General features: G+C 40.1%; 1 protein-coding gene across 1 annotated transcript in view; it reads right to left on the minus strand.

Annotated features, from left to right (window-relative positions):
• Positions 1–27,461, minus strand: part of si:dkeyp-19e1.3 (BRD4-interacting chromatin-remodeling complex-associated protein) — an 81,449-nt gene that overhangs the window by 37,487 nt on the left and 16,501 nt on the right. Inside the window, exon 2 of the mRNA XM_035790377.2 lies at positions 2,484–2,557. Within this exon, the coding sequence (XP_035646270.1) occupies positions 2,484–2,549 (66 nt within the window). The 5' untranslated portion in view covers positions 2,550–2,557. The remainder of the gene's footprint in view (positions 1–2,483; positions 2,558–27,461) is intronic.

Consider the following 27,461-nt stretch of genomic DNA (forward strand, 5'->3'; position numbering starts at 1 on the left):
AGCTTGGCTAATTGAGGCTGCATGCGCTCTTATTCTACAGTTACCAACATTCAGAATATGTTGGCTGTTGTCCTTCGCCTTTAACTTTTAATCCCGTAATTTTAACACCACCTTCCATTTTTTTTATTTCATTTTTTATTTTACCTTTATTTAACTTGGCAAGCCAGTTAAGAACTAATTCTTATTTTCAATGACGGCCTAGAAACAGTGGGTTAACTGCCTGATCAGGGGCAGAACAACAGATTTGTACCTTGTCAGCTCGGGTGTTTGAACTTGCAACCTTCCCGTTACTAGTCCAACGCTCTAACCACTAGGCTACCCTGCCACCCCATTGATTAGTATCCTGATTAGTATCTCCTAACTTTTGCCACACACAAGAGGCTCTATCACTATAGCCTATTACAACTTTGATCACTTATGATTGGAAAACAAGCCACTCTCGTGAAAAGCAAGAGTCAGCAGCATAATGATACAATGTCTCTCCCTCTTTCTACTGCAGCAGTCGCATTCGGATCTGTATGGGTCCTTCTGGACAAATCAGTTAAAATTACACGTACCCAATACCTGTGACAATCGTGTCAGATCCGACCCAAACCAGTGACAATATTTAGAATTGTGAATCCAGGTACAGGTGGATTCGTGAAGACCTCTACTCTGGGGCTTCGCTTCACCATAAAGCTGCTCTATTTACCCTTATTTTGGGTTGCAAAATCACAAACTTTGCCAAAAGTACACTGGAATAAAAGAAGAAGCTTCCCCTACCCTTCATTAGAGTTTTACATTTACAAGACTGTTTATCAAAGGTTTCAGCTAGGCTGTTCTGAGTGTCTGCCGGTCTAATGTCATCAGTTGCATGGAGGCTAGGCAGGGGACAGGGACAGTACAATCTGTCCCTACAGTCAGTACTGGGCACTGCTATCTGTCTGTGGTCCTTCATTTGAGCAGTCCCTTCAACTAATCTTCCACAAGAGCACAGCAAGAGTGGCTGAAGACTGAAGACATTACTAATAAAGGGACAGTCTGGGATTCGAAAACAACAAAGCGCTCCACTTGTTTAGATAAACAGCTGAGGGATGGGGTTGGAGAAATGTAATCGCACTCAAATTCATAGACCGTCTATGAGATCGAAATGTTTGGAAGCTATACAGTGTTTGTTTACGATGACATTGTTTACAAACAATGGAGTAAAACAAAATAATATTTTGGGTTCTGATCGAGTACATGCAATCAATCGTAAGTTATATTCTTTAAGATCAAATGGCCAGGCCTATATATTAATTACATTAATCTTCAACCAGGTGGTGAATCGTTTAAAATATCAGTGTGGATATCACCACCTCAAGTACCAACGGAGCTGCTCTTCCTCCCGGGGAGATTGCTCGCCATCACGGTTGACAACTCCATTGTGTCCTCCTCCCAGAGCGCTAAGAACCTTGGCGTGATCCTGGACAACACCCTGTCGTTCTCAACTAACATCAATTTCATGCTCTACAACATCCGCAGAGTACGACCCTGCCTCACAGGAAGCGGCGCAGGTCCTAATCCAGGCACTTGTCAAACTGCATGTTGGCTGGGCTCCCTGCCTGTGCCATTAAACCCCTACAACTCATCCAGAATGCCGCAGCCCGTCTGGTGTTCAACCTTCCCAAGTTCTCTCACGTCACCCCGCTCCTCCGCTCTCTCCACTGGCTTCCAGTTGATCCGCTACAAGACCATGGTGCTTGCCTACGGAGCTGTGAAACGGCACCTCAGTACCTCCAGGCTCTGATCAGGCCCTACACCCAAACAAGGGCACTGCGTTCATCCACCTCTGGCCTGCTCGCCTCCCTACCACTGAGGATGGGGCTGCTCTGGCTCCCCAATGGTGGAACACACTCCTCACGACAGGACAGCGGAGTCAATCACCACCTTCCGGAGACACCTGAAACCCCACCTCTTTAAGGAATACCTAGGATAGGATAAAGTAATCCTTCTCACCCCACCCCCCCCCTTAAAAGATTTAGATGCACTATTGTAAAGTGGCTGTTCCACTGGATGTCATAAGGTGAATGCACCAATTTGTAAGTCGCTCTGGATAAGAGCGTCTGCTAAATGACTTAAATGTAATGTAAATTAATTCAAAAGTTTTAAAAAATGTATGTACCAATCCCAGATTGCTCGTTTCGTTTTGTGTAAATCAATTTGAGTTAGTTGACAGTCTCGGCATCTAGGCTACAAATCATCTGAACAACAACCCAAATATAAAATGGGGCAAACAGCCCTTGTCATACTTGATGGCGCACACACACACACACACACACACACACACACACACACACACACACACACACACACACACACACACACACACACACACACACACACACACACCTTGGGAAAATCTGAAATGGCACCATATGTGATTTTAAACTCAGCCCTATTTTGGACAAAGCACTCGTCTTAGGCGACTTACAGAACCGATGATGTCACACACACAAACTCACCTTGTCATACTTGGAGATGATGTCAGCCCGTTCCTCTGCTATCAGCGTCTCAATATCCTTCTTCATGTCAAAGTCTGAAGGGAGAGGGGGAAGAGATGAGTTTTAACACCAGTCACATTGATCATCCATAATAGGCATGATAACATAACAATGTAATGCAATACAAAAACACCCGAATCACAAAGAGAGTCTAGTACCGTAGTCTATTCTATTCTTAGTTCCCATTAGCCTAATAAGACATCTAAAGTGGTTCTCTGAGCCACTCATCCTAATCACTAGCACAAAGCCAAACAGGGCTGTGACAAAACCAGTATCGCAATATTTTTTCCACGGCAAACATGAAACACGAAGCAGACCAAACTGTTCGGTCCTATAAAAAAAACCTGTTTTATGTAAAATATTGTGTGCTATAGCTTGGAAAATAAACACATGGGACAGGGGGACAGGATGACAACGATGTTTGTTTACAACATTAGGGCTGTTTTCCTAAAGAAGTTAAATCCATTTCATGTTTTGTTTCCTTGCCACGATACTAAGAAGTATCGCAATACTGGTATTGACACTACCCTACCAAACATTAGCATAGTAAGAGGTTCAAAGGTCATGGATCAGATCAACCAATCAATCAAGTGCTCGATCAAGGTCGTCTACAGGCTATATCATCATCATCAGTCACTATCCTAAATACTCGTAGACACCTAATTGCCAAAAGAAAGTACAAGATAGCGGCACGTGGCACATCCTATGAGCAAGCAAAGTAACAATCCATATAGGGCCTAGTTCACAACTATGTACTAACGAGACCACCTGTTATTTTTGGTATTTCTCACTGCTTACTATCCTACGATGTTCAGTTTAAAATTAGTACCAGCAAATAGCAAATCCAGTACTCATAGCTTAAGTTCACACATCAACTAGGCTAGGTCTGGAGGAGTGATCTGGAGCAGGCATTTAGTATACTGGCTAGCAGTTGCATGTGATGACAGGACAAACCCCAAACTGTAGGCAACATTCCTATGCACAACAGTTAGCAATATCGATAACTTTTACTACTAGCCTTGCTCCGTGCCACAAAGACACAAGAAAGAAAGAAACAATAGTCGGTCTACATTATCTCCAGTCTTTACCTGATCTAATTATGTACACGGTCTGCATAGCACAGTGAGAGCAGACAGTGGTCAAAATAACTTTGGCCTGTTTAGGGAAAGATGTTTCCCACAACATGTTGTTAGTAACAATAGAATAGCACATTATGTGAAGCCCTTATCAAAGTCTCTTTGGTTCCACACTGTTGAGCCGGCGAGAGATATGGGTCGGAAAACGTAATACAGGGATGGTATATGCCACTGCACTTCAAATTTGACCGTAATACACACTGCTCCATTGAGAAGATTGAAATACTGCTCGTTTTCCTGGAAATCTGCTACTTTCGTCCTCATGCTAGCTAGCAGTAACCATTTGCTTAAATTAACATGGGTTAAATGAGGACCATAGGAATACAGAGGTAGCTTTTGTGAATGGTACTGCTTCCAAGACCAACTTCAAAACATTCAGAGTATTCTAACTTCAATTTATTTAAAATCAAACTATTAACTATAGACATATGCATAAAATAACCCTCCAACAGTAACTCTTGAACTGTTCAAGCAAGAGACACCGAACCAACTTTCTCATGTTCAGGCTTATCCAATCAATCATTCAATCTATCTACTTTTTCAAACTATAACCAGTCAATCCCACTACTATATCACAACCATAAATACGTTAACAGCTAGCAAGAACACCACATTTTCAAGTTGTGATGATTTTTTTGTTAGGAATGAAAAGCTGACTGAAGACTGGACGGTCAGGTATTCGTGTAGTTTAGTCCATTTCTGTGGTAACATGGACTCTTAACGTGATGAAACTTTGTTGCCTCTCGCTAAAACAAGCAAGGTGTTGTAGCAAACGAGTCTTCATTTGCCTACAGGCAATGAATGCTCCCCTTCCCTGCAGCAGCACGTATAACTATAATGAATATTCTATTTCTATGACTGCAATAAATCAGGAGAGGAGAAACTGTCTTTAAAACATTTGTATATATTTTGCTATAATGGTGACCGCAGTCATTTGGCTCACCAATAACCATCATCTAAAATGACATGACAATCACAGCTCTAACAAATGAGCTAGGCTCCGACAGCCTAGGCTATGATTAGCCTACACAAAAACTGTTGATAATAGTGATGTCTCTTCTCCTTATCTGGAGCAATATCAAGTGTCACAAGAGTAGGAGTGCTGATTTAGGATCAGGACCCTGTTTGTCAATGTAATCTTGTTCATTGTAATCTAAAAGGCAAAACTGGTTCTAAAATCTGACACGCTTGTTCGCTTACATACAGCCCCTGGCCATCAATCTCAACTTTGTTAATACAGCATTTTGCCTAAGCAATGACGAGAGTTAGGCTGAAAATCATGAAGACAAGTGAATAACCAAGTCCCAAAGCACATAAAGTGACACAGCCAATTTCTTATCTAAGCTCGTGTTTATACAATAAATGTGTTCATACGGACAAAACAACTGAAAACTTTAAAAAATGTTTTGCAACAGAAAGCAAAAATGTGCATTTCTTATTGGACAAGTCTAGGTAGGTCCCAAACTATTATGGTCTGTTTTCTTCTGTTTGGTGCCTAATGATCACGACCCAGCCATATTCTTATCTAAGCTCTAGAACCTTTCTCGGTCTGAGCTGTTTTTATCATCTTGAGGTGGCTAGGTTGTAAAGGCTCAATGCAGCCATTATCTCAATATCAAATCATTTCAGGGTGACAATTGTTTTATTATTAAAATGGTCAAAAATAAACAAAAAAGAGCTTCTTAACAAGCAAGATGTTCACTAGGACTGCCTGGGAGTGGTCTGAGTGTCTAATTAGACGAGCCTAATGGGAGGGATATGCAACCTTAAAACTAGCTGTTATTGGCAGAAAGATTTGAAACTCTATTTGTTATTGATTTATTAACTTATATCACCTGGTAATGTCACCAGGGAGGCCAAAACTCCATCCCACCAAAATAGACTGAAATTTCAGGCAGTCTTTTCAAACAGCTTACACTAAAAGGGCATTATCATCATTTTCACAGTATCATTGCAACCTCAGTTTGGAAATATATACTGAACAGAAATATGAACACAACATGTAGTGTTGGTCCCATGTTTCATGAGCTGAAATAAAGATCCAAGAAATGTTCCATATGCACAAAAAACTTCTCAAATTTGTTTACATCCCTATTAGTGAGCATGTCTCCTTTGCCAAGAAAATCCATCCACCTGACAGAAGCTGACTAAACAGTATGCCGATTACACAGGTGCACCTTGTACTGGGGACAATAAAAGGCCACTCAAATCTGCAGTTGTGTCACAACACCATGCCACAGATGTCTCAAGTTTTGAGGGAGCGTTCAATTGGCATGCTGACTGCAGGAATGTCCGACATCGCTGTTGACAGAGAATTGAATGTTAAATTATCTACCATAAGCCACCTTCAATGTCATTTTAGAGAATTAGGCAGTATATCCAACTGGCCTCACAACCGCAGACCATGTGTAACCACAGGACCTCCACATCCGGCTTCCTCACCTTCGGGATCGTCAGACCAGCCACGGACAGCTGATGAAACTGAGGAGTATTTCGGTCTGTTATAAAGCCCTTTTGTGGGGAAAAAAATATTCTGATTGGCTAGGTTGACTGCTTCCCAGTGGGTGGCCTTGCCCAATTATGTGATATCCATAGATTAGGGCCTAATGAATTAATTTCAATTGACACATTTATTAAATGAAGTAACTCCGTCAAATCGTTGAAATGGTTGGATGTTGCGTTTTGATTTTTGTTCAGTACAAAACACAGGTAAATCAGGTTTTTCACTGCACTGGGCCTTTAAAGGGCTGCTCTTAAGATTCAGTCGGTTTCCTGTGTTATGACCCTCAGACTGCTGATAATATTGTGTTTGGTCAGGAAGAGAAGGAAACACCGCCACCACTCCTTCAATACAAGGGATGATGGTGTTGTTGGTGACTTGGACTAGTATTTACGTGAGGCTAGTGGGGAGAAAAAATGAAGTGAGTGTCCCCTACTGAACAGGATCTCAGGTCACAAAGTGCACTGCTCTGTGGGCTCGTTCTTGCATGTGTGTTTGCATGTAGTCAGCACGGCCACTGAGCAGCCATGTCAAATTAAGTCCAACTGTCCTTATTTTGTCTGTGCTTTTGTCTTGTCGCACGCAACAGCTGAGTTCCACCCTCTTTGTCGGTTGAATCAAAGCATGATGGCTTATGATCAATTCAAAACGTCTTGCTTTACTAGGGGTTTCTTTTCAAGTGGTGACTAGCCATGATCAGCAGAGTATGAAACAGAAGACAGACTAACCGGGAAGAACAAGTGAATAAGCAGAAGCGGATCAAATCAAGCACTAATAAAACAGAACATTTGAGAGATTGCGAGGGCGAGAGAGGTGAGAAAAAGAAAGGGTGAATGGGAAAGTGAAAAAGAGGAGATATTTTGATGATGTAGAGTGCGAGCAAAAGGCCTATTCAAATCAGTGGCATGTGTAGTATTACACAAAATAGGTAGGGAGACAGTAAACATTTATAGTAGCCTTTGTATATAGGTGATTGTGTAAAATTAAACCTGACGATGCACAAATAAAGTTAGTAATTTTCAAATTAAAGCATGTTCCAAAGTATCATTAAGATCTACAGTACCAGTCAAAAGTTTGGACACCTATTCATTAAAGAGTTTCTTTATTTTTCTACATTGTAGAATAATAAAGACATCAAAACAATGAAATAATACATATGGAATCATGTAGTAACCAAAAAAGTGTTAAACTCAAAATATTTATATTTGAGATTCTTCAAAGTAGCCACCCTTTGCCTTGATGACAGCTTTGCACACTATTGGAATTCTCTCAACCAGCTCCTGGAATGCATTTCAGGTAACAGGTGTGCCTTGTTAAAAGTTAATTTATGGAATTTCTTTCCTTCTTAATGCGTTTGACTACCACAGCATGGGTACGCCATCCCATCTGGTTTGCGCTTAGTGGGACAATCATTTATTTTTCAACAGAACAATGACCAACACACACCTCCAGGCTGTGTAAGGGTTATCAGATGGTCATCAGATGACCTGGCCTTCACAATCAACCAACCTCAACCCAATTGGGCGTGTTTGGGATGAGTAGGACCGGAGAGTGAAGGAAAAGCAACCAACAAGTTCTCAGCATATGTTGGAATTCCTTCAAAATGGTTGGAAAAGCATTCCAGGTGAAACTGGTTGAGAGAATGCCAAGAGTGTACAAAGCTGTCATCAAGGCAAAGGGTGACTACTTTGAAGAATCTCAAATATATTTTTATTTGTTTAACACTTTTTTGGTTACTACATGATTCCATGTGTTATTTCTACCCCCAGTATTATTTATGAAGATTAGATGTTAATTAATGGAGCAATACAGATCAAATTGAAGTGTCGTGAGGTTTTTTTTGCGTGTTCTACAGTCTTTTAAAGATGTGGGGGGGTTACATGGTTAGGACAGGCAATCCATAATGTTGTTGTTTTTGTTGACATTTCTGTAACTAAAGGTTTTATATGGTCTAGAAATGTTTCTCTTCGTCAGTATACTTTTTCAGCGTTATTATACCTGTAACTTCCATAACGGTTGTGGATGTGATGGATATTGAGGTATTATATATTGTGCATTCAATACATTGTGTGCTTGTTCTGTGATTTCTTCTTCTGAAATGCAGGCTACCTGCAATTATGCAAGCCTGTGGTACTACGCCTTCTGCTGACGTTTTAAATACATTCCAAATGACAACAAGTGTATTATATAATATATTGATCAAGAAACCTTTAAGATTTGAATTTCTATTTCAGACTAACATCCATAACTGTTGTTTTTCCTCTCTAAAGCAATAGAAAATAAAAATTACAATGTGTTCAGCCAAGCCTTTCTTTCGAAATGTCAATCATATTTTGACCTAAGACTTACAAGCGCAAACTTTTGCTAACATGTTCAGTCACCCCAAAAAGCTTGTTCATTTCATGTAACTTCCACAATGCTTCTTAAAAACAACTTAAGATTACAGTGGCAACATCCGGGCACTAGATGTACTGGTAATTACTTATGTTTTATATGCCTTATTCATTTTCCAACATGTTATGTCAGCATACAACAAAAAAAAATCAGGCTTCTCTGTCGAATAACCGTGAATCTGTCTCCATCCAGTGGTCGGCTGGGTCGTTACAATCCATTTCATCAGCAGATTGCCAAGTCAAGGGGAGTCCTTAGAAAAGCTGCTCTCTTGTTCAACTTGCTCATGACACAGACGTCACTGGATTCCTATCAAGCAGGAGTTTCTTAACATATATACAGTTGAATGTGGAAGTTTACATACACTTATGTTGGAGTCATTAAAACGTGTTTTTCAACCACTCCACAAATGTCTTGTTAACAAATTATAGTTTTTGCAAGTTGGTTAGGACACTTGTGCATGACGAGTAATTTTTCCAACAACTGTTTAGAGACAGATTATTTCACTGTATCACAATTCCAGTGGGTCAGAAGTTTACATACACAAAGTTGACTGTGCCTTTAAAAAGCTTTGAAAATGACATGGCTGTAGAAGCTTCTGATTGGCTCAGATGATGTTAATTAGCCTATTGGAGATGTACCTGTCGATGTATTTCAAGGCCTACCTTCAAACTCAGTGCCTCTTTTCTTGACACAATGGGAAAATCAAAAGAAATCAGCCAAGACCTCAAAAAAAATGTAGATCTCCACAAGTCTGGCTCATCCTTGGGAGCAATTTCTAAACGCCTGAAGCACACGTTCATCTGACAAACAATAGTACGCAAGTATAAACACCATGGGACCACGCAGCCGTCATACCGCTCAAGAAGGAGATGCGTTCTGTCTCCTAGAGATGAATGTACTTTGCGAGAAGTGCAAATCCATCCCAGAACAACAGCAAAAGACCGTGTGAAGATGCTGGAGGAAACAAGTACAAAAGTATCTATATCCACAGTAAAACGAGTCCGATATCAACATAACCTGAAAGGCCGCTCAGCAAGGAAGAAGCCACTGCTCCAAAACCACCATAAAAAAGCCAGACTACGGGTTGCAACTGCACATGGAGAAAAATTACCTCTGGTCTGACGAAACAAAAATAGAACTGTTTGGGAATAATTACCATCGTTATGTTTGGAGGGAGGCTTGCAATCCGAAGCACACCATCCCAACCGTGAAGCACGGGGGTGGCAGCCACATGTTGTGGGGGGTGCTTTGCTGCAGGAGGGACTTGTGTACTTCACAAAATAGATGGCATCATGAGAACGGAAAATGATGTGGATATATTGAAGCAACATCTCAATACATCAGTCAGGAAGTTAAAGCCTGGTCGCAAATGGGTCTTCCAAATGGACAATGACCCCCAAGCATACTTCCAAAGTTGTGGGAAAATGGCTTAAGGACAACAAAGTTAAGGTATTGGAGTGGCCATCACAACGCACTGACTTCAATCCTATAGAACATTTTTGGGCAGAACTGAAAAGGTGTGTGCGAGCAAGGAGGCCAACAAACCTGACTCAAATACACCAGCTCTGTCAGGAGGAATGGGACAAAATTAACCCCACTTATTGTGTGAAGCTTGTGGATGGCTACCCGAAACATTTAACCCAAGTTAAACAATTTAAAGGCAATGCTACCAAATACTAATATAGTGTATGTAAACGTCTGACCCACTGGGAATGTGATGAAAGAAATTAAAGCTGAAATAAATCACTACTATTATTCTGACTTTTCACATTGTTAAAATAAAAGTGGTGATCCTAACTGACCTAAGACAGGGAATTTTTACTCTGATTAAATGTCAAGAATTGTGAAAAACTGAGTTTAAATGTATTTGGCTAAGGTGTATGTAAACTTACGACTTCAACTGTATATCTTTTTTTTTACTTAACTAGGCAAGCCCACTAAGAACAAATTCTTGTTTACAATGACGTCCTAGCCCGGCCAAACCCTAACCCGGACGGACGGACACTGGGCCAAATGTGCGCTGCCCTATGGGACTCCCAATCACGGCCAGTTATGATACAGCCTGGAATCAAACCAGGGTCCGTAGTGATGCCTCTAACACTGAGATGCATTGCCTTGTGCCACTGGGGAGTCACATTTATCACAGCAGTATGATGAAGTTTGCAACCGTCACACACCGTTTTAAAGTTGATTTAGACATTCACAATTTTGTCACATTTTGACTCACTAATGTCATGACAGGTGGAAAAATTTAGGTAGATGGTCCTAAAATTGATTCTAACTAAGTGTGCCTTGCCGGTCAAAAGTTTTAGAACACCTACTCATTCAAGGGTTTCTTTATTTTTTAAATCTATTTTCTACATTGTAGACTTATAGTGAAGACATCCATCAAAACCATGAACACAAATCAAAATATATGTTAAATTTGAGAATCTTCAAATGCCCACCCTTTGCCTTGATGACAGCTTTGCACACTCTTGGCATTCTCTCAACCAGCTTCTCCTGGAATGCTTTTCCAACAGTCTTGAAGGAGTTCCCAGATATGCTGAGCACTTGTTGGCCGCTTTTCTTTCACTCTGCCGTCCGACTCATCCCAAACCATCTCAATTGGGTTGAGTTCGGGTGATTGTGGAGGCCAGGTCATGTGATGCAGCACTCCATCAATCTCCTTCTTGGTCAAATAGCCCTTACACAGCCTGCAAGGTGTGTGTTGGTCATGGTCCTGTTGAAAAACAAATGATCGTGGGACTAAGCCCAAACCAGATGGGATGGTGTATTGCTGCAGAATGCTGTGGTTGCCATGCGGGTTAAGTGTGCCTTGAAATCTAAATAAATCACAGACAGTGCCGCCAGCAAAGCACCCCCACATCATAACACCTCCTCCTCCATGCTTTACGGTGGGAAATACACATGCAGAGATCATCCGTTCACCCACACCACATCTCACAAAGAGAAGGCGGTTCGAACCAAAAATCTCAAATATATTTCGATTTTTTAAACACTTTTTTGGTAACTACTTGATTCCATATGTTATTTCAGTTTGTCTTTATTCTACAACATAGAAAATAGTCATAAAAAAAAAAGAAAAACCCTTGAATGAGTAGGTGTTCTAAAACTTTTGACTGGTAGTGTATATAAAAACAAAGTATGAAAAGGCTATGATATCATGATATTTGTATTAGGTTAATTATACCTTTATTTAATAGATCATATGGGTTGAAAAGTATGGTTTTTTTTTCAGAGAAACAATTCCAGGTGAAAGCCAACAATACATTATTCAAAATATTGCCTTCTTACAAAACAGTTTAAAACACCTGTCAGCTCAAGATATTTTATTTGCTTTATTTCTCCAACATGTCATTATTTACAAGTCCACTTTTTGGGGTTATACACCTCCCCCAAGGTGTACTATAGACACTTCAAAAGTTTATTTCATATTTTGTTTGTCATGAAAGTTGTGATATGCCATGTCCATAAATGCTGGAATTGCCCAGTGCAGAGTAAGAGTGAAAGACATTGGTAAAAGAGAGAGAGAGAGGTGGAGTGATATTCTGAACTGCGGCCAAAACAATGATGACATTAAGGAAGCTCGTCTTTCTGCAGGGCAGGGGGCCGAATTACATAATTTCCTGTTGGTGACCGCAGGCTCTAACTCTGGAATACAAATGTCCTGTGACATTAGCCAATATGACATTTGTTGAGCAGCTCATCAAACTCATGCACATGTTTCTCAGCATATGTATTTGTATGTAAATAAAACCAGTCTAGGCCTATACCAAGATGCAATGGTTTGAAACTATGATTAATGCCCCTAGCTTTACATCTTTAAAGTAAATTGATCAAATCTTTAATCAGACTGTTCAGACTGCTTCCATGCTTTTGTCCTACTCACTAACGGTTATGGATGAAGACCATCATGAAAATAAAATAACAGTCATAACCGCAAAAAAGCATGGGCTCTTAGCGTGATAAAACTTTGTTGCTCTTTGCTGAAACAAGCAAGGTTTTGTCGCAAACAAGTCTTTGGTTGTCTAGGCAACACCCCCTCCCTGCAGTAGCAACACACCTATAAATAGAATGAATAGAAGGGGCTTAGAAACTCTAACCCTGGGTATTTGACTGGGTAACTCGTGTACAGTCAATGGCTGCCTGGTATTATCCATTCCATAGTAATGTAGAATGATTATTCAAATGTTAACCGATGTGGTTCATGCAATGGAATGTATTTTTTGTAATGTCAGTTGAATCAAGAAATATTGATGGGTACGCTTACTTCTGGCCGCCAGTCCACCCATTACGCCATAATTTACTTGAATAGGGACACCCTTCTATTGCAGCACATGCAGTCGGAAGCAGAGGAGAAAATGTGCAGTGACCGATCATTTGGCTGTCAATTACGGTCATCCAAAACTCCATGACTGTCACAGCCCTACCTCCTATCCACGACAATTGAATCATGGGGGCCAAAACCTTCTGTTGGTATATCATTACAGTCTACTGAAGATGTGTGACAAGTGGGGAAGGAAGTTTCTCTCTTCTGCAAGGCTACCCAGAATCAGCAGACCAAGTGTGCGGAGACAAAAACAGCCAAGCAGCCAGACATTCAATGTTTTAGGGGCAATTCCTGGATTATGGAAATGACATTTGCACACAAAATTAAATGTCTCAGAATGAAGAAACAAAACACAAATGATACTTTTGTGTATAATGTGTATACAGTAACCCTTGGGGGGAGTGGGCTGTTGCGGTGACCGTATTAATACAACACAGGCAGCCACGAGTCATGACCGCAGTAAAATTCCACTTGATCGGTGAGTCACGGTAATCTCCCTTTATGCACTCTGGACATTTTTGGTAGTACCCAACTCTGGTACTCAGAACTCTATTGTCCTTCTAACAACTCTGACATCAATGCAAATGAAATCGAAAATCACATCAAACACTTATCAACAAAGTACTGTGCTTTTAAAACTCACCTCACTGTGAGCCTCAGAAGAATATTGATTCATACGCTGGGCCGGCGAGTGAGTTTATAAGGAAGTGTATTGGGGATGTTGTACCCACTGTGACTATTAAAACCTGCTCTAACCAGAAGCCGTGGATAGACAGCGGCAATTCGCACAAAACTGAAAGCGAAGGCAATCAAACATACCAAATGTCGGTATAGGGACAAAGGAGTCGCAATTCAACGGCTCAGACACGAGAAGTATGTGGCAGGGTCTGTAATAGTTTGCAAGCTCTGCCACATCCGACAAGCGTCGGAGCCGGCGTAGTAAGATTTGATCTTAGTCCTGTATTGATGCTTAGCCTGTTTGATGGTTCGTCGGAGGGCATAGCAGATTTAAAACATGCCGATAGAAATGAGGTAAAACTGATTTAAGTTTACCTGCATTAAAGTCCCCGGCCACTAGGAGCACCACCTCTGGATGAGTGTTTTCCTGTTAAGTTGTGTCGGAATACAGCTTATTGAGTGCGGTTTTAGTGCAGCCTCAGTCTGTGGTGAAATGTAGCAACAAAAAATACAGATGAAAAACTCTCTAGGTAGATAGAGTATCTCATGATAAGCTGTAGACCACACTACCCCAGGCGAGTAAAACCCTGAGACTTCCTTAGATATCGTGCACCAGCTATTGTTTACAAATATGCATAGGCCCCCCGCCCTGTGTCTTACCAGAAGATACTGTTCTGTCCTGCCAAGAGTGTATAACACGCCAGCTGTATGTTCTTAATGTTGTCGTTCAGCCACGACTCGGTGAAATATAAGATATTACAGTTCATGTCCCATTGGTAGGATATGCATGTTCATCCCATTTACTTTTTAGCCTGATCCTCACAAGGCATCCTGATCTCTTTCCGCAAAACCTGTTTCCTTTTCCAGCAAATCGCAGGGATCTGGGCCTGGTCGGGTGTCCATAGTATATCCCTCGTGTCCCACTTATTGAAGAACTCCTTGTCCAATTTGAGGTGTGTAATCCCAGTCCTGATGTCCAGAAGCTTTTTTCAGTCATAAGAAACAGCAGCAGCAACATTATGTACAAAACAAGTTACGAACAACAGGAAAAAACTAACAAAATAGCATGATTGGTTAAGAGCTGCAAAGAAACCACTACTAAAGTACACAAATTAGAAGAGACTTGCTTGGGCCAAAAAACACGATCAATGGACAATTGACCGGTGGAAATTGATCCTTTAGTCCGAGTGCAAATTTGACATTTTTGGTTTCAACCGCAGCCTTTCTGAGACAGAATAGGTGAACAGATGATTTAAGCATGTGTATTTCCCACTGTGCAGCATGGAGAAGGAGGTGTGATGGTGTGGTGGGGCTTTGCTGGTGACATTTATTTAGAATTCAAGGCACACTTAACCAGCATGGCTACCACAGCATTCTGCAGCGATGTGCCATCCCATCTGATTTGCGCTTAGTGGGACAATAATTTGTTTTTCAACAGGACAATGACCCAACACACCTCCAGGCTGTGTAAGGGCTATTTGAACAAGAAGGAATTGAGATGATTTGGGATGAGTTGGACCACAGAGTGAAGGAAAAGCAGCCAACAAGTGTTCAGCATATGTGGGAACTCCGTCCAGAATTTAAACGGTTGGAAAAGCATTCCAGGTTAAGCTGGTTGAGAGAATGCCAAAAGTGTGCAAAGCTGTCATCAAGGCAAAGGTGGCTACTTTGAAGAATCTCAAATATATTTTGATTTGTTTAACACTTTTTTGGTTACTACATGATTCCATGTGCTATTTCATAGATTTGATGTCTTCACTATTATTTTACAATTTAGCAAATAGTTAAAATAAAGAAAAACCCTTGAATGAGTAGCTGTGTCCGATCTTTTGACTAGTACTGTATGTGCACAAACTGACGGAAGAGCACGCATTCTGCAGCCACACCCCTTCTTGGAATGTGTCATCCTCACGTCCTCCGCAATGGATTAGCCTCTGCCTCCGCAATGGATTAGTTGACTGAGATGGGTGCAAATAAGACCGTCTCGTGTGCCATAAAACAATATACAGTGGCAAGAAACAATGTGTCAACCTTTTGGAAAGACCTCAATTTCTCGATAAATTGATTATAACATTTGATAGGATCTTCGTTTAAGTCACAACAATAGACAAACACAGTGTGCTTATTGGAGTGCGCCAACATGGAGCCCAATCAATGAGACAAGATTAGAAATGTTGGTTAGAACTGCCCTGCTCTATAAAAAACTCACAAAATGTGAGTTTGCTATTCACAAGAAGCGTTGCCTGATGTGAGCATTGAACAAAAGAGATCTCAGAAGACCGACAGTGGTTCCTCCTTTAAAAGTTGTGAGCTTACGTCGCGGAACTTAGAGGTACCCAGCGTCACGGCTTCATTGCTCCAGACCACCGCAGGGGGAGTTAGAGCACTCATTATGCTTTTGGGTCCCAAGGTATTTATATGACCAATCAATCATAGTGAGTGGTTCCAAATACAAATTTGACATTATGCCACCTGTCGCTTGTGTCTTTTTTCAGCAAAGATGTCTGACAAAAACGTTACGGTGGAAGCAAATGTAAGTAATTATAAAGTCATAACGAGTCAAGCAAAAATGCACAACTGAGAGGAATATGTTAGTTAAATGTAGAGACAAACGATTGTGCATAATTTATTTTAGCAATATTTTTCCAGCCATATGCAATACCAGGTGTATCAAACTCCATTCTTTGAATGATGCCGTGTCTGCATGTATGCATTATAATTATACACTTCAACAGTTTTTACACCACTCCTCCTCCTGGGACATCAAATCATTACACATTGTAACTATGCAATAGACTAGAAACATGATTTAAGTAAAGGCTGATTTGTAATTCATATATATAGGAAAAAAATGCAAACTACACTTCCTATGCATCTAACTCCTTTCATCTGCATTAACTTCTTTGGGACTGGGGGGCAGTATTGAGTAGCTTGGATGAATAAGGTGCCCAGAGTAAACTGACTGCTACTCAGGCCCAGAAGCTAGAATATGCATATAATTAGTAGATTTGGATAGAAAACACTGACTGTTTGAATGATGTCTGTGAGTATAACAGAACTCATATGGCAGACAAAAACCTGAAAAAAAAAATCCAACACGGAAGTGGGAAATCTGAGGTTTGTAGGTTTTCAAGTCTTTGCCTATCCAATATACAGTGTAAATGGGGTCAGATTGCACTTCCTAAGGCTTCCACTAGATGTCAACAGTCTTTAGAACCTTGTTTCAGGCTTCACTATGAAAGGGGAGCGAATAAGAGCTGTTTGAACCAGGTGTCTGGCAGAATGCCATGAGCTAAAACACGCGAGTGGCCGTGAGAGCGAGCTGCGTACCCTTTAATTTCTAAAGACAAAGGAATTGTCCGGTTGGAATATTATTGAAGATTTATGATAAAAACATCCTAAAGATAGATTCTTTACATCATTTGACATGTTTCTACAAACTGTTATGTAACTTTCTGGACTTAATGCTCACGCATTGTGCATTTGGATTACTGGACTAAACGCGCAAACAAAAAGGAGGTATTTGGACATGAATGTTGGACTTTATCAAACAAAACACACATTTATTGTGGAACTGGGATTTCTGGGAGTGCATTCCGATGAAGATCATCAAATGTAAGTGAATATTTATAACGCTATTTCTGAGTTTTGTGACATCTCTACTCGGTTGGAAAACAGCTGTATGTTTTTCTGTGGCTAAGCGCTGACCTATCATAATTGCATGGTGTGCTTTTACCGTAAAAAAATTGAAATCTGACACAGCGGTTGCATTAAGGAGAAGTTTATCTATAATCGTATAACACTTGTATCTTAGATCAATGTTCATGATGAGTATTTCTGTAATTTGATGTGGCTCTCTGCACTTTCACTGATGTGGCTCTCTGCACTTTTTGTTTGTTTGAGACAATGCATTTCTGAACAAAACGCACCAATTTCAAATGAGGTTTTTGGACATAAAGATGAACTTTATCGAACAGAACACGCATTTATTGTCTAACATGGAGTCCTGGGAGTGCCATCCGGTGAAGATCAAAGGTTAGAGATGAATTGTAATGCTATTTCTGTCTTTTAGACACCTCTCCTTCTTTGGAAAATGGCTGTATGGTTTTCGGTGACTATGCGCTGACCTAACATAATCGCAAGGTGTGCTTTCGCCATAAAGCCTTTCAGAAATCAGAAACTGTGGCTGGATTAACAAGAAGTTCATCTTTAAAATGGTGTTTAATACTTGTATGTTTGAGGAATTTTAATTATGAGATTTCTGTTTGAATTTGGCGCCCTGCAATTTCACTGGCTGTTCGCTAGCGTCCCACATATCCCAGAGAGGTTAATCTGAGGAGGTTCTCCCGACCATGTGGACGATTGAAAACAGGGCAGCAAAGTTTGTTTGTCACCAGAGCGGTTTAGAGCATATTACTATTTGCCTGTGAATTACAAGACCTTCATACAAACTTCCTATGCTGAACCGAAGGTGCTGCCAGCACGCCCACAAAAAGAGAATGACGCGTGGAAGAGGAACGAGATGGGAGTAACAATCCAGGCTATTTGCTCTGAGACCGGCATGATAATGTAATGAAACAAGAAGGGAGCAGGTTTCGAACCCTCAACATTCTAGCCAGAAGTCCAGCACGCAATTGACTGTGCCAAATGTATTAATTGGGGACGGAGCCGATTGTGGATAAAAACACTACCAATTCTAAACTTGAACAAGTGGGAAGGGCAAAAAGTATTTCGTTTTCACAAGCGGAGCAGACTGTGAATTCTGCTAATAATGTTTCAATGATGGGCTATTAGCTGAACAATAGACTATTCAACCTTTACTAAAGAATTCTCTAATAGCCAAGCAAGGTGTGAACCGCCCCAACTGGCAACAAATCATTTCTATCTACCTACACACGTACAGTTGAAGTCGGAAATTCACATACACTTCGCTTGGAGTCATTTTCAACCACTCCACAATTTCTTGTAAACAAACTAAAGTCTTGGCAAGTCGGTTAGGACATTATTTTGTGCATGACAAGTAATTTTTCCAACAATTGTTTACAGACAGATTATTTCCCTTATAATTCACTGTATCACAATTCCAGTGGGTCAGAACAGAAGTTTACATACACTAAGTTGACTTTGCCTTTAAAAATGCGGTCATGGCTTTAGAAGCTTCTGATAGGGTAATTGACAGCATTTGAGTCAATCAGATGTGTACCTGTGGATGTATTTCAAGGCCTATATTCAAACTCAGTGCCTCTTGACATCATGGGAAAATCAAAAGAAATCAGCAAAGATCTATGAAAAAGAATTGTAGACCTCCACAAGTCTGGTTCATCGTTGGGAGCAATTTCCAAACACCTGAAGGTACCACGTTCATCTGTACAAACAATAGCACACAAGTATAAACACCATGGGACCACGCAGCCATCATACCGCTCAGGAAGGATACACATTCTGTCTCCTAGAAATGTATGTACTGTGGTTCGAAAAGTGCAAATCAATGCCAGAACAGCAAAGGACCTTGTGAAGATGCTGGAGGAAACGGGTGCAAAAGTCCTAAATCGACATAACCTGAAAGGCCGCTCAGCAAGGAAGAAGCCACGGCTCCAAAACTGCCATAAAAAAGCCAGACTACGTTTTGCAACTGCACATGGGGACAAAGATCGTACTTTTCATACAAAATCGTACAAAAATAGAACTGTTTGGCCATAACAACTATCGTTATGTTTGGAGGAAAAAGGGGGAGGATTGCAAGCCAAAGAACACCATCCCAGCTGTGAAGCACAGGGGTGGCAGCATCATGTTGTGGGGGTTCTTTGCTGCAGGAGGGACTAGGTGCATTTCACAAAATAGATGGCATCACGAGGCAGTAAAACTATGTGGATATATTGAAGCAAAATCTCAAGACATCAGTCAGGAAGTTAAAGCTTGGTCGCAAATGGGTCTTCCAAATGGACAATGACCCCAAGCATACTTCCAAAGTTGGGGAAAAATGGCTTAAGGACAACAAAGTCAAGGTATTGGAGTGGCCATCACAACACCCTGACTTCAATCCAATAGAACATTTGTGGGCAGAACTGAAAAGGCGTATGCGAGCAAGGAGGCCTACAAACCTGACTCAGTTACACGAGCTCTGTCAGGAGGAATGGGCCAAAATTCACCCAACTTATTGTGGGAAGCTTGTAGAAGGCTACCCAAAACGTTTGACCCAAGTTAAACAATTTAAAAGGCAATGCTACCAAATACTAATTGAGTGTATGTAAACTTCTGGGAAAAGCTGAAATAAAATAATTCTCTAGTATTTTTCTGACATTTAACATTCTTAAAATAAAGTGGTTATCCTAACTGACCTAAGATAGGGAATTTTTACGAGGATAAAATGTCAGGAATTGTGAAAAACTGAGTTTAAATGTTTTTGTCTTAGGTGTATGTAAACTTCCGACTTCAACTGTGTATGTATGTATGTATGTATGTATGTATGTATGTATGTATGTATGTATGTATGTATGTATGTATGTATGTATGTATGTATGTATGTATGTATGTACGTGTGTATGTATGTATGTATGTATGTACGTACGTGTGTATGTGTATGTGTGTGTGTGATATACACACACACACACACACACACACACATACATACATACATACATACATACATATATATAATGACAATTACAACAATACTGAATGAACACTTATTTTATCTTAATATAATACATAAATAAAATCTATTTAGTCTCAAATAAATATTTTAACATGTTCAATTTGGTTTCAATAATGCAAAAATACAGTGTTGAAGAAGAATGTAAAAGTGCAATGTGGCATGTAAAAAAAACGAACGTTTAAATTCCTTGTGGTTCAAAATTCCCAGTTCTTCAATATTCCCAGTTAAGTTTTAGATTGTAGCTATTATAGGAATTATGACGTGTCGACTATTTCTCTCTATACCATTTGTATTTCATATACCTTTGACTATTGGATGTTCTTATAGGCACTCTAGTATTGCCAGCCAAATCGCAGGAGTTGATAGGCTTGAAGTCAGCGCTGTGCTTCTAGCATTGCTAAGAGCTGCTGGCAAAGGCAGTAAAGTTTGAATGAATGCTTACGAGACTGCTGACCTCCGCTCAGTCAGACTGCTCAATCAAATCTCAAATCATAGACTTATTTATAATATAATGAACAGAGAAATATGAGCCTTAGGTCATTAATATGGTCAAATCCGGAAACTATCATTTCAAAAACAAAATGTTTATTCTTTCAGTTTAATACGGAGACGTTGCGTATTGAACGGGTGGCAACCCGAAGTCTAAATATTGCTGTTTACGTTGCACAACCTTCAATGTTATGTCATAATTATGTAAAATTTCGGCAAATTAGTTTGCAACGAGCCAGGCGGCCCAAACTGTTGCATATACCCTGATTATGTGAAGACTGATTTTTTTTAATTTTTTATAAGATAACTTTAATGCTAGCTAGCAACTTACCGTGGCTCCTTGCTGGACCCACGTAACAGGTGGTCAGCCTGCCATGTAGTTTCCTCATGGAATGCAATGTAAATCGGCATCCAAAAATGCAGATTACCGATTGTTATGAAAACTTGAAATCGGCCCTAGTTTTAATGGGCTTTCTCCATTCTGACTTTTAAACCATTCAGCCTAAGTTTCATAAAAATTAATGGGTCAAAACTGGGCGATTTCTGGGGGTCGGTACTCCCAAAGTTGTTTTCAAAGACTTGTTGTGCTTGCAAGTTAACTAGCAGTTCTCCTCTCAGCTGTTAGCAGTTTTATACTGGTGATAAAAATGTATGACTGCCATGATTTTTTTCAGAATCTTTACATAATTATAATGTAGCAAATCAAACATTAAAATACCGTTATAGAAGGTAAAGTAAAAATCACACATACCCGACTCAAGTCTCTCATATTGCTAATGGAGTGATGAGGGGTGAGAGGACAGACTCTTGGTGCTGAATGATGAGTTAATACCTCACTGGCATTGGCCAACAACTTGCCCTACCTAATCAATCTGGCAAAGACCAGTACAAGTCCCAGACCAAACTAGCACAGTGACTTTCAGCCCTCTTCCGTCTCACAGCTTTAAACCAAGAACACAAAAAGTAGGCTACATCACCTTAAAGTGATAGTTTACCTAAATTACAAAATGACAGATCTACTAGTTTACTTACCCTGCTGTCTCACCTTGTCCATAAACTGCTTACACTAAGGAAACCAATATGTAATTTGGCTGGACTATCCCTTTAAGACATTGCTATAGCTAAGAGCTGTGCTTTGGTGTGTCAGAAGAGAGGAGCGTACAGGGATGTTCTACATATGGCCTGACCATCGGCAGTGCTGCAGCAGCTTTGTTATTGCAAGGCTACATTCCACAGTTACTTGTGTAGAGAACAACCTACAAACTGTAGCCTGGGCTAAGTTACATCTTTTAAAGAAGGTTTTAGCATTTTGAGTAGCTTGTAGTTAACGCCACCAGTATCATGCTGGTTAGTACATGATTACAAACATCACAGACACTGCCAAACAACATGAACTAGGCCCGGGCCTAGCATGGACTCAAATCCTGACTCAGGTGGGGAGAGGTGCATTCTTCTTACCAAACCATATGACCTTTGTATTACTAAAGTAAGCATATAGGAAGACCTGTTTCTTTGTTAACCGCTTAACACAGAATAGCCGCATGTGCGCACTCTCATAAATCTTGGAGAAAATATACTTTTGTATTTTATTCAGTTGTATTCTTCATACTATATAATATAGCCATGGAATTCTAAGCAAATCGTGTCTGCTACATGAACTACTGTAGCCCACAGGGCCTAACATAAGAGGATGCTAATTCTGTTCACGTCATGTTTATTTAGACCAGTCTAAAATAAATAATCAAATAACATTTTATTTGTCACATACACGTTTAGCAGATGTTATTGCGGATGTAGCGAAAAGTTTACATTTACAAAATAATGTGTCTGAATTTTGGGGAGGGGATTTAGAATGGCCATTATAATAATGGATTTATTGTGATGGTGAAGGCTGTTACATGGATTTATTAGACTTTTTAAAATGTAGATTTTCCCAAAGTCTGCATCAGTGGCTTGTAGGCTATGCAATGGAAGTCTGAAGATGCCAAATGTGTTCATGTTAATTAACGGTCAATTACCGTGACACCGTCAGTTACTTCCTTGATAATCACTGGCTGACAAAATTTCATCACCCCCACAATCCTACCACTGCCTGCCAAGAAAAGGAATTTAGGGGCTCTCCTCCAGAAGCGTAGGGCCCAAACCACTGCCCCTGTAACCCCTCAGAGTCCGTGCAGACTCCGAAGGGACTCGCTACCTGCAGGAACAGCCTGATCCAACGGATAATCATCCGACCTGGCGGTGAGACAACCAGACTCGCTATCCATTAATGTCAAAGCTGGCATGCAGATGCATGTCTATTTGAGCCACGAGCACCGCTTCAGAGCGAATGTTCAGCACTGCAGGAAACATTATTACCCATGTCCGCTCGTGCCTCAAGCCGGACAAAGTTAATATGCTCCTGTTCCTGCCACGGAAGCTGGGAGGTAGAAGACGTTGCGTAGTTTGCATATTACCAGTCGTTGCAGTTTGCTATAAAATAGCACAATTTTGATAAATTTTATATATATATATATATATATATATATATATATATATATATATATATATATATATATATATATTAGGGCCTATAGAGCCATAGTTAATATTTGTTATTACCTATTTATGTTGCTGCCATTAGTGGTAATGTATTGTAGAAGCTCTAGCCTATGGCACTTTAGTAGCCTAACATCATACAGTAAGAACAAGGCATGTTTTGATTGCTTTATGTTAAATAAATAAATGGCTTTTCTGTAAAAAGTTTGTGTGTGTGTGTGTGTGTCTGACAATTTATTACTCAACAGCAAGAGTCCCATATGCGGCACGTCCATAAGTAAATTGAATTAAAGCATGATTTGAAGGATCAGAGACTCATGAGCTTCTTTAAAAAAAAGCTGTGGATTGTCTAATTGTCGGTTGGATGGGCCCACAATTTGGTCAGCGCACGCAGCAAATACTAAATAGATTAATTGAGGCACATCGCAATATTTCTAAATACAATCACAGGGAAACAGTTTAGAAAGCAAATGGCTATTGTTGAAAAGAGAAGAAAAAGACCAATCTGTCTTTTAGTTAACAAAATGACCAACTTAATTGAGCGAACATAGCCTATCTTACTGGCACCAGCGGAGCATCAGCATTATCCCTGTTGAGTTCCCCTATTCACTGTCTTTATCATTTGGTCAGTGCCACTTGAAAGTTTGTCTTAGGACAATAATTTCCTCGTCCATGTTAGATGGACGTCATATTGTTTTCTCCCATTTTCGTAGGCCTATTAGATAACTTAGAGCAATAAAAAACTGTCTGCAACTGTCAGTGTATAGAGTATTTTTACGTATTAAAGATTCTGCTAGTGTCTACAGTCATAGTTTAGTAGAATAGCATGAAATGTGTTTATAAAAAAATACATTTTTCCCATGCAAAGAAAGGAAAAGAAACATCTGATACAGCCTAGGCTAGGGCTCCAATTACTCATCACATTAAAAATAGTAGGCGATCTTACAAGTGCAAATGCGATGATGCATGGACGTCATTATATTATATATGCATTTTCATGGTGAAAATTTTGACTAGCTTCCCAAAACTTGAAACTCACCAGTCTCATATGAGCAAGACAGTTAGGCCTGTATGACCTAATGTTTCCCCGGCGGCTGTTGGTTATGTCGATGACCACGTACATATGAAACAGCAATCACCTACACCTGAAATTCCATGACCGTCACAGCCCTACAGAGCTGAGCTCTACAATCAAGTCACTCGCATAGAAAATAGTAATTATGACCAGCATCAGAGAAATGATGACCAGCATCAGAGAAATAGGTACCTAATTAGGGAGGTCAAGTGAGAGCACATCCAAAGTAGTCCTAGTAGACTAATATTTTCTAAAGATTCAGTTTGCAGCAATCAAACAATTACAGTCCAAGCAGCAAAACAGACCCGCTTATCTAATTTGCTACAAAAGAGGCTATATCCGTGGATGCTGTTAGGTTCACTGTAGGGGCAGTTTGAAACATTAAGTATATTTGAAAATACAGCAGAGATTTCTAAGCCACTCTGTATGTGAACAGTGCAGGCAGACAGGCAAGCCTTTCTCAATCAGGGATGCAAACTGGTGAGGGCAAAAAAAGTTGACACTTTGCTATTGCACTGAAACATGCAAAAAAAATCCCTGCTCGGGGGAAATGCATGTTAACTAATTAAACAACAAATAATATGATCTACTTGATCAGTCTCTGTGTGTAAAATAAAAATTGGTTAATGTGAACCTAAATAAAGCAATCCAATGTTATTAGTTGCCTAGACTTTACTGCAAATGACAAGTCTTGAGAAAAAAAAACTATGCACTAATATTGCAGTTAGCCTTGACAGCCTTTATAACAGAACGATTGTGACCACACACATCTAAATATTGCACTTGGGGGAAAGAAAACATCTTAAAGTAGAAATAGAATGAAACAAACAGTCATTCTATTTTTGATCTATTATAGTGGCCACTATAGTCGACATCGATCAAGTGCACGTGTGCAAAAAAATGTTCACTGAGTAAAAAATGTTATAATCCCCCTCACTGACACACGTTACTGTCAAATTCAACACAACAAAAGCAATATCTTCGGGCTACACATTATTACATTGTAGAACAGATGTCCACAGGCAGAAAGTGTACAATGTGCCAGCAGCAGAGCATGAGACCCGTTGTTGGCATAATTGATCTCTTTCAGGCAGAGACTACACCTGGTATAACACTTTTTATCCACAGTATTGAAAAGGTGAGTGAGGGAAGTGTGTGGTTTTCCTTTCACCTCTATAGCGGCATCCAGCTTAAGCCAGCTCCAGCTACACTTGATCCCTGAATCCACTTGTTTCACAAGCAACACCTCATTTTCACCTAATTCTCTCATTTTGAAAATTAACCTCAAACTTTATAGGAAAAACATCAGTTCACAAATAGTTAGTTCGTTAGCTAGATAACATTTCACACAGATTGCCAGGGTCCAGTAAGCAAATAACGCATTATAACTTGAGGAACGGCAAGGAGTCGTATACTAGTTACTATAGCAAATTGGTTAGGTTACTAAAGGTAGCTCATCTGACGTTGTAACATTTGCTAGCTAACGTTAGCTGTCTGACTTCATAAGCCAGCTAATTATCACACCATAAAGTCAATTTGATCAGTTAAGTTGGCTAATGTTGCTCAACATTTCTCTGGCTAGCTAAAGGAGAATTCGATCCAGCTAGCAAGATACTGAACAATGCTAATAATACTTGTTCCACCTTACAGTCTCCCTCACCTCAAACTTTCCAAATGCCAGTTGTTTTTCGGTTACAGCTCATAAAGTACGCTTCATCAACTTCTCCGTGGTCAGGCTTCTCACCTACAGTACCGCTTCGTTGTCGTTCAGGGGACGCACTGCTTTTCGCCGAAAGGTGACTAGTTTGCATCCCTGCTCAATGCCAACTCTGTACTCACACTCTGAGGCGAAGAGAGGTTATTAGTATGGGGACGTGTGGAGTCAACCTGAACCTCAGATTTTTCCTGTATTTCTTCTCAGTAGAATAAAAGTTTTTAAGCAAAGCTAGCAAAGTTGACTGGGGAAACCCCTAGATAATATATGTGTGCTACTAGGGCTGGAAATTGCCAGGGACCTCGCAATACTTCGGTGCCGATACAATATGTATTACGACCAGGGCCTGTGGCAGGTATATTTAAAATGTTACCAACCACTCCCGATTTTTTACCAGACAAAATATGTTTGCAATAATTACACACAAAAGAAAAGAAGATGAGCATGCTTTGGAATGTTTATAAAACAAGAATTCTATTACTAGTAAGAATGTTTAAGACTCATTTTCCCATCTGTGTGAACAGAAATCAAAGCCATTGCTTATTCCTAACTTTTAGGATGGAAAATGGTTTAAAAACAGATCAAAGACTTCAATTCCAAAAATACAGACTCATAGCATAATTTGAAACGCTCCTATGAACTTCACGTTGGTGCTCATGGGTCATCTTTACATGACAATAATCATATCGTATCAGCACTTAAGTATCGTGATAATATCGTATCGCGAGGTCCCTGGCAATTCCCAGCCCTAGGCAGGACAATGGCTAAAATCACTGTAGGTGGGTCAAGGCACAAAGAAGGTTGATATATTGTTAATATAGCAGTGAATACTGGCTATCAAACATAAGAAAACCACAGAATTCAATTAGGCCTAACCATAAAATGTAAGTGAATAGTCCCTGGCTGCCCTTTGAAAATAGTGAAATACAATGACATTCAAATGCGAAAGACATGACTAGTCTACAAGATACGCATTGATTCTGCAGGTGTGCCACAAAATGGACAATAGTCAATTGTTTATGCTTGACCATGTTGCTTCCTCTCAAGAGTCACTGTTCAATGGAACTGCACTAGCTAGGGGTGTGTGTGTGTGTGTGTGTGAGATAGATATATGTGCGCCCATTGAAACCTATTTAGGACTGATATCATCTAAAGTACAAGGGGCTATAATGCTGAAGTACTAAAAGCTGAGCATGATTACTTGCTATTACTGTACTAGTACTTGGCTTACATCCTTGTTTCCAGTGCCTTGTCAAGACAAAGTCTCAGTGAGATTTAACATGGAACTTGACTGAGAAGAACACATTCCCTTTGACAGCAAAAGACCGTTAGGGACTACCGGCATGTCAACCTCTGTGAACTGGTTTCCTTGTGTAAGCTGCTCACCCCGTACAACACTGACTGGGTTCATTTGGATCGTTAGGGCT

The sequence above is a fragment of the Oncorhynchus keta genome, chromosome 17 (assembly GCF_023373465.1).
Source record: "Oncorhynchus keta strain PuntledgeMale-10-30-2019 chromosome 17, Oket_V2, whole genome shotgun sequence".
Lineage (NCBI taxonomy): Eukaryota > Metazoa > Chordata > Actinopteri > Salmoniformes > Salmonidae > Oncorhynchus > Oncorhynchus keta.